Genomic DNA, 15,055 nt, shown 5'->3' on the forward strand with positions numbered 1-15,055 from the left:
ATATTATTAAAACGTTGTAGTCTTTTTTTTTTCCTATATATATATATATATATATATATATATATATATATATATATTTGGACCGTTAAGCTGGAATTAAATCAAAAACGGATGTTAAAATGATGTTTGAGTGTTCTCAAGCAAAGAAAAAAATGTATTTAGACTTTTTAGGACTTATTGCAAACAATGTCCATATTTACACCAAAACTTTAAAAACGGTACAAATTACATGTCACATGACAATGCATTTCTCTTTGGTTTTTGAGTCGCTTTTCTGTGCAGCGCCAGCGTTTCTGGAGACCTGTGGAATTTTGCAAACCCCTTTTAATTAATCTAAATATACTAGTCAACCAAATACTTCAAAAGCAGAAGCATAAAAAAACATATTACATGTGGGGCAGTTAAAACAAATGACACTCAGCTTTACCCAAATATGAGAGAACGACGCAACTTGACCCAAAGCAGTACGACACAACCAAGAATAGTTCCTGAACCCGGGGACTTTGGAGATGGTGACAATAATCTCATAACACACTTCCAACGTGAGACTACTACTGATGGGTAAAGTAATTTACCATTTTTAATCCCCAAGTGCAAATTGTCCTACTAACACTAAAAGAATAAAATCCAAATAGCAGGTAGCACCAACCTTTACCAAATATTAAAAGCTGAATGCAGTTTGGAACATAATCAAGTGAAAGAAACTACGATATGAGGTTGAAAAGCACAAACCTGAGGACCAGTGACAAGCCTCGAACGACCACCAATAGATGACTGTTGAGAATGTTGTTGTTGTTGTTGCTGCTGCTGCTGCTGCTGCTGCTGATGTTGCTGCTGTTCAAACTCCTGCTGTTGAAGTGCTATTGCCAGTTGCAAATCAGAACTGCCAAGGTCATGCATAAATAAAGGATTAGTGTAAACAGAAAAGAAATAATACAGCCAGTTGGATTGTCATTTCATTCAATTAAAAACCATGAAGAAATTAAGATTGCAGTACCAATAATCAACACTAACAAGGGTCACCCAGCTTTAAGACCATGAACTGATTACAAGTCATCCACCTGAGTTGATCGGAAAAAGTTATATAGTTAGTTTGTTAACTAGTCCGGTATGGTCACAAGACATTTAGTTGTTGTCGGGACTTGTTACTCATCTAATTTTAAGTTTTTATTTGATAATCAATCTCATTAAGGCCAACAAGAAATTTGATAATCTTGGAGTTTCAGCCACTTCCAGCTGATCTAAAGCAACTCTGCCAAAAAACTTATCAGTTTAAGATTAGTTTCACCAATTTTCAGGATTTTCATAATTTCAGGTGTGTCCAGTCCACTCATGACAGATTTCGGTGTGGTTCACTAGTTTCAACTGAAGCCAATATTAGATAATATATCATTTTAAATAATATATCACTTCATATCATGTATGCCACTGGCACAGTAATGGAATGTAAGATAAGCACTGATGAGCAATGTCTCGTATGAAATATGAAACAGAGGTATACAACACTAAACCATGCCTAAAGCACTTCAATCGTTTGTTAAAAGCATTTAAGTGGTTGATCCATGACTTTAACACAATGACAAACATTTTAAGACATTTGTGGAATGAAATCATGCAGGTGTTACATTTAGTGCTAATAATTCCAACATCAATATCAGCTCGATTTGCAAAATGTGGTTATGTTACATCCAGAAACCTAGAATTCAATATCTTCTTTAAGTAACAGGTCCTCGAAATTTCTAATATTACTTCCGAGCTCTCAGCGACTATAGGTTGCTTCAAATAATTTTCTAATTTATGTGAATAAACTTTAAGCCTTTGAGCATACTGTAGTTCATGTAAACATGAGAGACAAACAGGCTAGGTTGAAAGAGAATATAAAACTTATGCTATTGTTTTTAGGGTCAAGGTCCATTTTAACCTGTGTGGTTTTGGTCATGGACCACTTAAGCTCTTATGATTTACTCGTGTCTAAAATAACCCTTACATTTTAAAAAACATAACATATAAGTCCCTCCCGTCAAGTCTGAGTTAACATACGTTAAAGTCTGCTTACGTGGCATACTGACTCACAATAAACTATTAATATAATGATATGTTTAATTTAAGTTTTTAAAAAAATTAAGATCCATTTTAGCTCTTGTGATTTTGGCCATGAATCACTTAAGCCCTTATGATTTACTCGTATCTAAAATAACCCATATATTTTCAATAACATAACATATAAGCCATTCCCGTTAAGTTTGAGTTAACAAACGTTAAAATCTGCTTCCGTGGTATACTAACTCACAATAAATCATTAATATAATGACACATGTAATTTAAGTTTAAAAAAGGATTAAGGTCCATCTTATCGAGGAAGAGGACGAGCTCAAGATGGTGGTCGCTTCCACGATAGCGCCTCCTCCCGCCTTTGATGGTAGTCTTAATTTTTTTTAAGCTTAAATTACATATATCATTATATTAATGATTTTATTATGAGTCAACATGTTACGTAAGCAAACCCTAACGTCCGTTAACTCAGACTTAACAAGAGAGGCTTATATGGTATGCTTTTGAAAATATAAGGATTATTTTAAACACGAATAAATCATAAGGGTTTAAGTGATCCATGGTCAAAACCATAGGAGTTAAAATGGACTTTAACTCTTTTTTAAACTTAAATTACACGAATCATTATATTAATGATTTATTGTTAGTCAGCAAGCCATATAAGCAAACTAACTTTTATTAACTCAGACTTGACGGGAAGGGCTTATATGCTACGCTTTTTAAAATGTAGTTATTTTAGACACAAGTAAACCATAAGAACTTAAGTGATCCATGATTAAAAACATAGGAGCTTAAATGAACCTTAACCCTTGTTTTTAATATGAACTTGAGAAACATAACCATTGATGTGAAACCATATTAAAAGGAAAAGGTACATGAGTAAAGAATTCTAACATATAGAATTGTTGTCTTACTAATTATATTATTCCATAAAATCTTCAAATCATGGCTACAAGAAATTGATCAGATGTAATTGCTTTATTTTTAAAAATTGCTTTGCCAATATAACAAAACATAAAACTAAAGCTTTGCCCTAGTATCTTAGTAAGAAGTTCCCCCTACACTCGTTATCACTGAAAAATGTCATGAAATTCTTGTGAATCAACTACCATATATATTTATATATAATGGCTACTACCATCAACTCCATATATATTTAATGGTTTAAGTTTGTCAATAGTATAAAACTCAAAAGCCTAAAATAAGTTGTTACTTTTTGACAGTAAAATCTGCTCATACAAGTCAACCAAATCCTACAAATCAGAATAAAAAAGAGATGTGTAAATGCGAGTATACGACCATCCATCACAAATGAATAACATCATCAGAATAAACCAAAAAAGATATTCACAGTTAAAATGCACAGTTATATGATATAAATATGCAATTTTGACATAGATACCCTTGAAGTTACCATGGTCTCAGTTAGTGTAGGAGTTCCATAGAGATTTCCGGTGAAACTTTGATATATTAGCCACACACCCTCAAAATCCCACCATCAAAATCTCATCATTCAAACACTATTCTCCAAATCCCATGATTTAAGTTCCCAAGTCCATTAGCAATTTGATATCTTAAACTAAACACTCTCTATATCCCACCATACAAATTCTGGGATTCATTATCCAATGGTATCATAGGCAATTCTGGGATTCTCAACTGCTTAAAATTTCCTATTAAGAAATTGCTACTTAGAATTTGGACACTTATTGGAACTTTTGATAAATATCAAAATTTCATACCAAATGGGACCTAAAAGTAGGATTTTTAATACCGTTCCGTATCGTCCGATACAGGCGGTACGTACCGGTCCGCTAGCTGACTAGCACGCAGACCGCCCACTATCGGGTGGTATTAGCCTAGCTACAGCAAGGGGAGGCGAGGAAGAAGAGGGCATTTGAAGAAGAGAGAAGCATCAAGAAAGAGGGAGAAGCATTGAGAAAGAGTACCTCAAAGTCAACGATGCGCCGTCACCAACGTCTCGATGAACCTGAGCCCATCGAACCTCGGTGTGAACTTGTCTTCCACGCCCTTTCTCAATCCCGATTCGACGTCCCCCTCCCTCGACGATCCCGATCTAGGAGGTAACGACGAGGAGAGTCGTACCTCTTTGGAGGGGGAGCTGGCGGGGATCAAGGGAGGTAACAACGAGAGCAACGGAAGAGGCAGCCGCGAGGAAGATGGCGAAGACCCCGGCCTTCATCTCCAAATAGTCTCCTTCGTCCACTACTTCCACACGGAGAATCTTCCGATATCGTCTTTCTTCTCCCGACCTCTTAGACATCGAAGGTCGCACACGAGGTGACGAGGAAAAGAAGGACGAGGCGACGACGATAAGGCGACTGCTCAGTATGTCATATTTTCTTTATATCTTTATATATTGATTTTTCATTTTTATATCTTTTTATATATTAATTTTATATATTTAATATCGCTCGATACTAGAATTGATTTTTATATTTTTTTCTAGATGTACTACTTGGTATATCGTATCATACCATACCAAGCAAAGCTCAGTATACCGATACGATACGAAATTTTAATCCCTGCCTAAAAGTTTCACGCTTCCTAACAACTTTGAAAGAAGTACTTCTGAATAAGCAACCATGCACAAAACAGACTATAACATTCCCAAAAATAATAATAATAGATAATTAAATACAATAAATATGGAAAATTATAATTTCTACACTTGTGAGATAACCTTTATTCACTTAACCAACTTAGTGTTGAAATCACTACAGTGGATGTAACGAAGACTAGGTATGTTAGGTGTAGTCTTAGAGACCGAAAAGAAACACAAAATCCCTAGGGGGTATTCCAGATGCTATTTAAGCATGTCAGGGTGAATAAAAATAAATCTAGATGGAGTAAAAGCCCTCCTTAAGAGGCATTTCTTGCTTCCCCTTCAATCATTTGTTATTTTAATCTTTTAAAAAAGTTTGTGTGTTTCTTTTGCTTATATCTGCTAACAACCCATTTTGATGGTTGAAAACATGATAACTCTTCAAGTGTCAATAAGAGCAATTACAGTGACATCATGTCACAATTGTGAGGATATTTTGAAGGATTAGCAACTTTGGAGAGATGACATTTGAACATGAAGCAATGAAAGGAGCAAGAATTATTGTATACTACTTTCTTCATAAATGCTATTTGTTGTCATTGGTCTCAGCTTCTTGTTCAGACAGATTGATGGTAGGAAGACATTGTTCCTCCCTTGAGTCACTAAGGTCTCTTGTGATAAATCTATCCATTTGCAAGTAATGTAATAAGGTTGTGATCCAGGTTTAGTTGAGAACTATATGCTTTAGTTTCTAGGTTATCCTTGATTGCCATTTAAATTTATATCAATAAACTTCTATTTGTTAAAATTTGCAATCAGCAGGCTTCAACTCAATTCTTGTCTTCACATAAAGATCGAAGCATACACAGTAAATCACAAGACATAAAGTAGTTAGAGATTAGTTATTTTTAAATGATCTTGTAATGATCTTTCCTGAACTTCATGAGTTCAGTTTCCCATGATCTTACTATATATGATCACAATAAGTGATTGCTAAGCTGCAGAACATAGCATGCTCCACAGCTGGTGACAATAGTATCTACTCCAAAACCATTTCCAGTAGCTGGTGAAGGCAGTGTACCTTGAAATTGTGAACATTGTGGTTGATCATGAAGTGCTCAGGAGGGATGCACAATCAAGAAATTGCAGAAGAAGCTTATAGAATAAGCACTTATTGGGACTTATTCTGCAAGATGCAATTGCTCCAAATTCTAAATTTACTTACCTCCTCGATTGTAAGTATGAATAATTCTAAACAGATGGAACACTTGTTCTCCAGACCAAGTATTCTAATCGCAAGAGATACAAGAAATACCATGTGGTATGTACTAGTCTGATCAGAGACCAGGTTGTAAACCAGGTGATTCTGATCAGTATCTTCAGATAAAGCAAAGATAGGCAGCTGAACTGATCCTGAATTATATAACAGACTGATATCATGATGTAGCACTTACAAATAATGATCTAAACCTTCTTTAATTTAAACAAAACCTGTCAAAACTCTAATATAACAAGTTGTGATTCTTCATAGGAGAAACAGGTTGAGACAACACCGATAACATGTGGAGTGGAGATGAGGAAGAGAGTGAGATGCGGGAGGCTAGGGCCAGGTCTCTTCTCACTTGTTCAAAGACAGCACCAACGAGGAAAGCAAGGAATGGAGGAAAAAGCTAAGAGGAAGAAGACAATAATCAAAAGGCATGTTCCTTCCCCCTTTCTCTTTTCCTGTTTTACTGAATTTCATCATATTTTTATTTTAAATTTTATTTTACTTCCAAATCAGACGGTATGCTGGTACCATACTAATCTGACCAGTGGTTAAGATATTGCCATTAAAACCAACTCCTTGTTCCAGATGATAGGTGGCCAATGGAAAGGATGACCTCTGCTGGTTTAAATGATACAACTTAAAAAGCACATGTGAGCCAAGAAAGAATTGAGCATCTCATAGGTTGTAAAACTCTAACTAAAAAAGTATCTATCCATAAAGGTGTAGCATAGTTATCCCTACAAGATTTCTACAATAAAGAAAACTAAAGCATAAACATTATAACTACTTAAAACTTCATATCAATTTTTCTCTAGTGATGACCTCACTCCTCTGCTTATGTAGGCCATAAGCCATATAAAAGAATAAACCTAGAGTACTAATACAAATTTACTAATCCTAGTAATTAAACCAAACTTAAAATAAAGGAATCAAAGCTAGCTTCATGTTTCTAACAATTCAATAAATGTTGCCCCTTCAGACAACCAAGATCATGTCATATGACTAATACGGACTTCAATACCTATAGGAATAAAAAGAGTTAAAATTACAGTTATACCCAATATTAGCAAATGGTAGAAAATGATACCCTAATTAAATTAACTAATATTGATCTGTATTGGATCTTAGACTTCAATACTTTTCTACAAATACATAAAGCATCACCTAGTAAAATTTCAAAAGGAAACCAGTTCAATTTCCTCATGCAACTTATAATCAAACATATGCTACTACAGACATCTAAGAGATGTATTTCCAAACAAAACTAAATTTAAAAGTACAAATACATACTTAAAAGCCGAACTCGAGGGACCTGTGCTCTCAAGTGCTGCTAGATAATCCTGCAAATTGAGAAAACAATTAATCAGATATATATATTCAAAGATTTTGATCTACTGACAGTGCTAATACATACAGCTGTACTCGTCATAGCACTTTGTTCATTCCACGAGTCACGGACTTGATTGTCAGCCTTAAATTCCATAAAATTACCAGTCATGAAAACTGTGTCCCCATTGACCTTAAGGATACAAACAGAAGAAATCAACAAAAAACCATTGTAAAGACCATAATGAATTCAGGCAAAATACTTCAATTCAAAATTTGTTAAGCTAAGGTAATATTAATGAGCAAAGCACACTACATCAAAGAAGAAAAAGGAAGCTGTAAGCACCAAGGATTGAAATTTTGTACCGTATTGGAGTTTTGAGATTCGTTCGGTATGGTACAGTACTGTATACTGAGTAGTACATTTCGATATCCCGCTCGGTATATATATAAGTAGAAAAAAAAAAAAGGCTGATTGCCTCATCGCCCTTTTGGTCCGTGGGGAGAAGAAACTAAGGTTTCTTCTCCCCACGTGGGTAGAAAACCGACGCCTCGTTATATATATACATATATATATATATATATATATATATATATATATAAGTAAAAAAAATCATTTTCTGCAATGTCACCTCAATGACGTCGCCTCTTTTCTGCCCACGACGTTGCCTCTCTTCTTCCCGCAATGTCGAGGATTCTTCTCCCTACACGAATGAGGTGAAGTCGCCGACAAACGAGGAGGGAGAGCGGCGCCGATCTCCAGATTCTCCTCTTCTTCCTTCTCTTTCTTCCCTCAGTTAATACCACCCTTCTCCCTCTTCTTTTTCTCCCTCGGTCACCACCCGATTTAGGACGATAACAGGACGGAAACAACCCCAATCAACGGTACCGCCCGATAGCGGTCGGTCCGTATACCAGTCTATTGGTGGACCGGTACGTACCGCCCGATACGGGTGGTATTATTCAAAATTAAAATCATTGGTAAGCACGCATCAACCAAACATCAAATAGAGCATACCTCATTCAGCTTTTCCCAAACCAAATCTGGCTGGTTCATATAACCTTGATCAGTAGCCAATAGATACAGATCACCATTGAACTACACAACAAGTACAAAATTTGTAAGAGATCCCTCAGTATGGATTAAATAAATAAGAATTTCACAATCTTATCCTGTTACAAGTAAAATGTACATAATCAATACAAATCAAAGAAATTAAAGAGCAGACATACATGATCCACTTTATCATTTTACCTTGAACATAGTGCTGAAATGATTATTTCGGAAGAAAACACAGAGTTCTCTCTCCTTAAGGCCTTCTTGCAAACAGAACAGCCTGCAAAAACAGAGTCTTTGAACAATATAAACTCCAATCACATTTACATTGCATAAGAAAATAACATGCACATTAGAAAGCGATGACACTTCACCCGTAAATTGTCAATTGGCTTGCATTATGTTCCAGAAAATTCTTTATAAGTTGCCCTAGAAACAAATACAACAGATAATTTTCAAGGATTTTTTGTCAGCATTAAAGGAGTCATAAGAACCCCCAATACTAAACAAGAAGCTTTCAATAAGGCCCAGAAATTGTCTTACAATGCTTGTGAGCAACCTCATCACTTGTATTTGCAAGGTGCCTATTCTCTTCTGTTTGTTCAGCCTGTTCAGCAAGAACCATCTCACCTTCATAGACTGGTTCCCGATCTGCATAGATAGTTAGTCCAGATTCAAGGATACATTCTTCTCCTTCATATATCGGCTCACCCCCAGGACATGAAGTGACAACCTCAGAAACATTTGAAAGCTCTTCAATTCCATTTGAGGATTGCAAATTGTATGGTGAAGCTTTGTTTAAAATATCAGTGGAATTTTCATGAATTTGAGAGTTGCAATCTCCAGAGCAAGCTTTTGAGATAGACTCATCATTTGCTGAAACAATCATCAGGTCCTTGTAACTGCAATACCTGTCTGAACCACCATTATCAGGAGACTGGAAATTTGTGGCCTGGTTGGGCATTACCATATCAATTTCCTCTGATTTATTAGATATATCATAAATTACAGATCCTTCATGGCCTGTCTGACACGTATCGTTCCCAGCAACAACATTGGAAAGCACAGAACCATCTTCTGCAAACACAACACCCTTGCAATCAGCAGATGCATTGCATTCTTGCAATGCAAAGGAATCTGAGTGGTTGCTTTTGTTACAATCATCTCTGGCTTGTTCCCCAAAAGTATCAGCACAATTTCCAGCACAAGATCTCTTATCATTTGCATCTAAACCAAGAGATGAATCACTCAAACCACCAACAGATGATACAGAAGCACTAACAGGATTTGAAACTTCATCCCTTGAGAGATTTAAGACCCTCATCAGCTCCTCTTCTTCTTGGATATCACCTTTCCCTTTTCTTTGATCGTCAAGGACTGGAACCTGATGATCATCAAATGATCTACCTCTTGAAAGGTTTGGTGAGGGAACTCCTAAGGTAGCAGTTGTAGCTGCAGCAAAATCAACACAATCTTCTTCTTCTTCACCCCTACTATCTCCTTCAGATCTTTTTGTTTCAAAAGCAACAAGCTCAGCAACTAGAGTATTGTACGACTTTGACCCAATTGCAGCTGCAGTATCAGTGTCCTGAGATACAGCATAGATAAGTTAAATGCCTTTGCTAGCGATTCATCTATACTAACAAAGGCTAAACTAGTCAGCATAACAACTGTACGCTCAACTTAGAGCCCAAATATTGACAACTAAATACCAAAAATAAGGGTCGATTTATTTGAACAAAAGAGGTATAGAATTAATAGGGCAAGTGCTCGAATATAGGGTGAAAGTTTTTAAATTAAAAAAATTCAAGTGCAAAGAAAAAAGGGATGAATATGAAAAATATAAAAATTATAAACTCAACGAAACAAAAAACGATCAAAGTTGAATAGCACCATAGATTCAATATAAAAGAACAGGCACAAGAAACAATGTAGTGAATATCAATGCTGAAGCATTGCAAGCTTAAGTGTAAGTAAGAGGAATAATGGCTTATATTAAGAGGACATGTAACAACCACAGAAATCTTGGAGAACAAAGACCCTTCTTGACATATTCTAAGCATTGTTACAGATATTAAATTGAACTTTTTGTAGAATACACAATCTCTCCTATCTTTAGAAGGTAACACTGTTGCTAGGCTTGCTAATTTTGCCATCCAATCATTGGAACAGGATCTTGAATTGTCTATCGCTCCTATCTGCAGTTTTTGTTATGCTCCAACAAGAGGGGCTTAGGATGTATGCATATAGTTAAGTAAAATATTTACCTTTTATTGGAAAAAAAGGTTAATGTGGATTCTATTTTGACCACTGTCCAATATATGTTTTACTTCTCATGCTCAACCACAAACAGTTTGGAATCCTCTACAACTTTTGATTTGACATAAGAACTTGTGAGCAGCTTATATTTTTATTAAAGTGGTGTCTCTAAAAAATCTCTATAACCAGTTTAACAACATTAAAAATATATAGAAATATCAGATTCCTATGTTTAGTATACCTCCAATCTTTTGTCTTAATTGATCACATCAAATATCCATCATTGTGCTATCATTATTGATTTGGTTCGTATTTCTAGCCATCACATCCAATTTGTATCTACATCCACCCCATCCAGAATTCTATATATGCCACATGTCATATTTGATTAGGATTTCATTTTGAACAAATAGTGTCAACATCTAGTGTATATCAAATACACAAACCAGTATATTCATATCTGCTCATTAGAAGTGACTAAAAATTTGTGTTTTTTTGACTACTTGTTCCATATTGTATCTGTTTTCATCTTTGATGATAAAGATGCAAGTAACAAGAAGTATGAAAAGAAGTGATTCTTTAAATAAAAGGTACCCATTGATAGATAATGGCCCATATTAGGCATGATGCATCCCACAAATAAAGTGAGTAACCAAACCATAAATAATAGAAAAGAACATGATTAATACACAATCTACGCTATGTACACTGGAAGAGGCCTGATAAACAAAAGAAGAAGAATAATAAAGAGAACAATCACATTTGGTATGCAGGAACAAAAAGAAGCACTTGAGAAGTAAGGTCCAAGATCTTTCGATCTCCCAAAAGTTGATATTACTTAGGTATTTTTAACAAAAATGTAAATCAACTTATCTTCGAATGTAAGAGATCAGAAACAGGGAAGTAAATTCAAAGGATTAGTCAAGAATTTAGAACAGGCAAAGAACTGTATATAGACCAAAACTATGAGAACCACAACAATTAGAATGTAGCAGCATAGGAATAGAGATTGTCCTTGTATGTTTCTCCCCTCCAAAAAAATAAGAAAGTTTTACCAAGTTCTCTTATATTTTTTATATAGATTTTTTCGGTTCAAGAGTAGCATAGACATCATGCTTGTTCTTCATGTAAACAAACAGCCACATAACTTGGTTATTCCATGTATGCCATGTGCTTGGTCACACAAGGAATATCCCTAATGTAACTTTCTTAATGCACATCAGACATGCTATAAACAAATATTAAGAAGTTGAACTTGAGAAAATCATTTTCTACAAACATGAATTAATGCCTGATACTGGTCTTAATTTTACCAAAAATGAACTTTTGATAAAGAACAGGAGGCACTGTATCTACTTAATCAGATAACTCTCCAGCATGTACACAAAATCAAAGCAAAAGCAAGTCAAGTACATCTCTCATGAGCTGTAGAACTTTGAACTGCAATACAATTCATTTTAAAGCTTGCAATTCAAGGTCTTAATTTAAAAAAATAAAAAAAAGGGAATAGAACCAAGATCTCTGGATATATCAATCAAAGATAATGTCTACTAGCATGCGCATCCAGAAAATGTACAAAAAAATGTACACCAGTTCACTGATAAATAGCACTTAGATCTACACATTCATAAAACATTTTTCAAAATAAAATTTCAAAATTACTTATGTTAACTGCTTAGTAAACTAACGGCTCCTTCAAGGATACCCAGAGAATCAATGAGCCAGAAAGACTTATTTTTTCTTCGCCTGGTATTGTCAAATCTATGAAGCAGAAATCCAAACATACAAAAATGGAGACTGTAAAGTCAACAACACAAAAGAAAATGCAATAAAAAGCAAAGTATGAGAAATGAGAAGTGAATCAAGAATATTTGGCAGTATGCTTACAGAAAAATCTGGAATAGTAAACAAAGATAACCTTCAACCATCACCAGTAATATGCCTCTTGCATTTATCATCAGTTTTCAACAGGAAGATGGAATGAAATTACATTTATGGCGCATGAAAAGCTCACCAGAAGTTAAATGTTCAAGATTCTAATGCAAAGGCATGCACTCCACTTCCACACATCATGGTAGCAAACCAAAATAACAAATGCAAAGGCATGCACTCAGCATAGCCCAAGCACAAACAAAAATGATGCACATGACACTGTTTCTGAACTCAGAATCCGATACAGTAGTATCTTTAATATAGTTATCCTTTCTTCCCAAAGACCATCTGGTGATTTCGTAATTAAAATTAAACCTGATGATGTGCTCTTCTATATTTCAAGCAATTTAATTTGATTTACGTTGAAATGAGCTTACAAAAAGATCAAAACTTGTTAACATCGACTTTAAGCAGATCAAATCAAAATTTTCCATTTACCGAACACTCCACTAGGTAGTTTTTATTTTTACAATTTTAATTGAATAAGAAATAAGCAAACTTATAGTCTGATATTAGGATTCAATATAACAAGAAGGTACGATGATGATGGGTATTCCTCCACATCCTGAATCAACAACAATGATGGGGTTTCCTGTTACGATGTATCTGTTGCACCAAGAAAGCACCTCTCAGACGTTTGTGTTACTCAACACCATATCCATCGGGCAAAATCGATAATATGAAGCATTTGATACACGTACTTTTCTGTGTCAAACATACATGAACTACCAAAAATTTGACCAACCTGTACTTAATGGATATTGAATCTAAAGAAAAAAAAAGTATTAACATGTTTACTTGAAAAAGAGACTTGCACTGCAAAGCATGAAAAAAGAGAATATATGATAATAGATTCAGTATGATATCAAATAACAAGAATAACTGAAATGAGACAAGAATAAGAAAATGTTATGCACAGTAATTCAGAATATCTAAGGAAAGATGGTCCTGCATGAGTAATTAATCAAAACAAAAAAAATCATATCTACTTCAAAATTTGTCAATCATCAACTTATAGGGATTTGAAATGGTTTATTCATAATGTGAGAACATGATATTGTTACACTATCATGACATGAGTCAGAATAACATAGCACTAAATTGCGAATAAGCTATTCTATGGATGACATTCAAAATGCAGATGAACACAACAGATAATGAAAAAAGCCATCAGGTGAGGATATTAAACATTTTAAGCATAGCATTTTTTCTAGCATATATTTTTCTGAAAACGAATGTCATCAAACCATTATGTCAAGCAGAAAGGAACCATAGTTTTTTAGGTGTATAGCAAAAAGAAATAGGTAAGCAAATAACTCACAGCAAACAACAAAATACCAACATGGACCAGAGTGGCATGGAAGGTTACCTGGGGATCAACAATCCAGCCATGATACAGACCAATATCTAGGAGATCAAATATGGCGCATTCCCGGGTAAACTCAAAATCATTAATCCTACATAATCAAACGCAACTAGTAACATGTGATTTCATAAATTTGACATCATAATTTTTCATAAAAAAATAATACAGATAAAAACACAAGGGTTACAATTTCATATGGTCAGTAAGAACCAAAACTGAGGGCAACATGGGAACGCACTTCCTAAAATGCAGATTTACATCGATCCCGGTCGCAAGACGAGGCAATAGGTCAATTGCATCAGAAATGTTCTGCCGCTGATTGGTGACATAGCCATCATCCTTGTCCTGAATGCAAGAATCAAAAGAATAGTTACACCAAGACTTGACTACAAACCAAGATTCTTGTAGCTGAAAATGGAAGATACAAACCTGCACGTTGCTGTTGGAATCGATCAATCTTTCAGCGACAAGAGAGAGCAACTTCTGCAGCGAGACCTCCGACGCCTCCAAGCTCAAACTGAGATTATTCCTCAGCAGCAAAACATTACCTACAAACAGCAAGAAAACATACCCGGATCAAACATCCCAAGAACCATCAAATTAGGTCAATCAGACAAGAAACTTCCAAGAAAGTCAAAGCAACGCCGCATTCGATCGCTTGCGGAGGAACCGGAGGGGGAGGGGAAAGGGCTTACAGATTGCGAGGAGAGGACAGGGGCCGTTGTCGTTCTGGAGCACGATTGGAGTGGCGCGGCCGAGAAACTGGACGACCTTGGTCTTGTAAAGGATCTCCTCCGCCCCCTTCCGCTGCTCCTCCGCCTCCATCACCACCGCCTCGATTTCCTCCTCGTATCACCGGCCGAATCCCTAGCCCTTCCTCTCCACCAACTAAACCGTACAGCGGAGAGGGATCGAAACAACAAGAAGTAACAACAGCTCGGAGGAATTAAAAATGGAAACCCGAACCCCCCCCTCTCTCTCTCTCTCTCTCTCTCTTTCTCCCACTTCTTTTTCCTCTATCTCGGAGCTGCAGGGAGAGGTAATTAATTATAGAAGGGGAATTTTGCAGCTCGCATCTGGCCGACGCGATTGTGGCCGTCGGATGCCGGAAGTTCGTGACGCGTTGCGACCGACGGCTGTCATCCAACCGTCGAATCATTGACGAAAGCGAAGGGTGGTGTGGGCGTGGCATGCAACATCGGAGGATATTAAAAATCCTTGCTACCC

The 15,055-nt window shown here is 35.9% G+C and overlaps 1 protein-coding gene across 1 annotated transcript; it reads right to left on the minus strand.

Moving 5' to 3' along the window:
* Positions 1-145: 145 nt before the first annotated feature.
* LOC135593524 (uncharacterized) lies at positions 146-14,844 on the minus strand. The gene is made up of 12 exons (XM_065083635.1): positions 14,524-14,844; positions 14,258-14,376; positions 14,067-14,173; positions 13,832-13,919; positions 8,815-9,859; positions 8,646-8,700; positions 8,470-8,551; positions 8,233-8,313; positions 7,303-7,407; positions 7,179-7,228; positions 733-883; positions 146-301 (listed from the first exon to the last, which is right to left on the minus strand). The coding sequence occupies exons 1-12, from the start codon at positions 14,651-14,653 to the stop codon at positions 233-235; spliced, it is 2,082 nt and encodes a 693-aa protein (XP_064939707.1). The 5' UTR covers positions 14,654-14,844; the 3' UTR covers positions 146-232.
* Positions 14,845-15,055: the final 211 nt, after the last annotated feature.

This window comes from Musa acuminata, chromosome BXJ1-9 (assembly GCF_036884655.1).
Source record: "Musa acuminata AAA Group cultivar baxijiao chromosome BXJ1-9, Cavendish_Baxijiao_AAA, whole genome shotgun sequence".
In the NCBI taxonomy this organism is placed as follows: domain Eukaryota; kingdom Viridiplantae; phylum Streptophyta; class Magnoliopsida; order Zingiberales; family Musaceae; genus Musa; species Musa acuminata.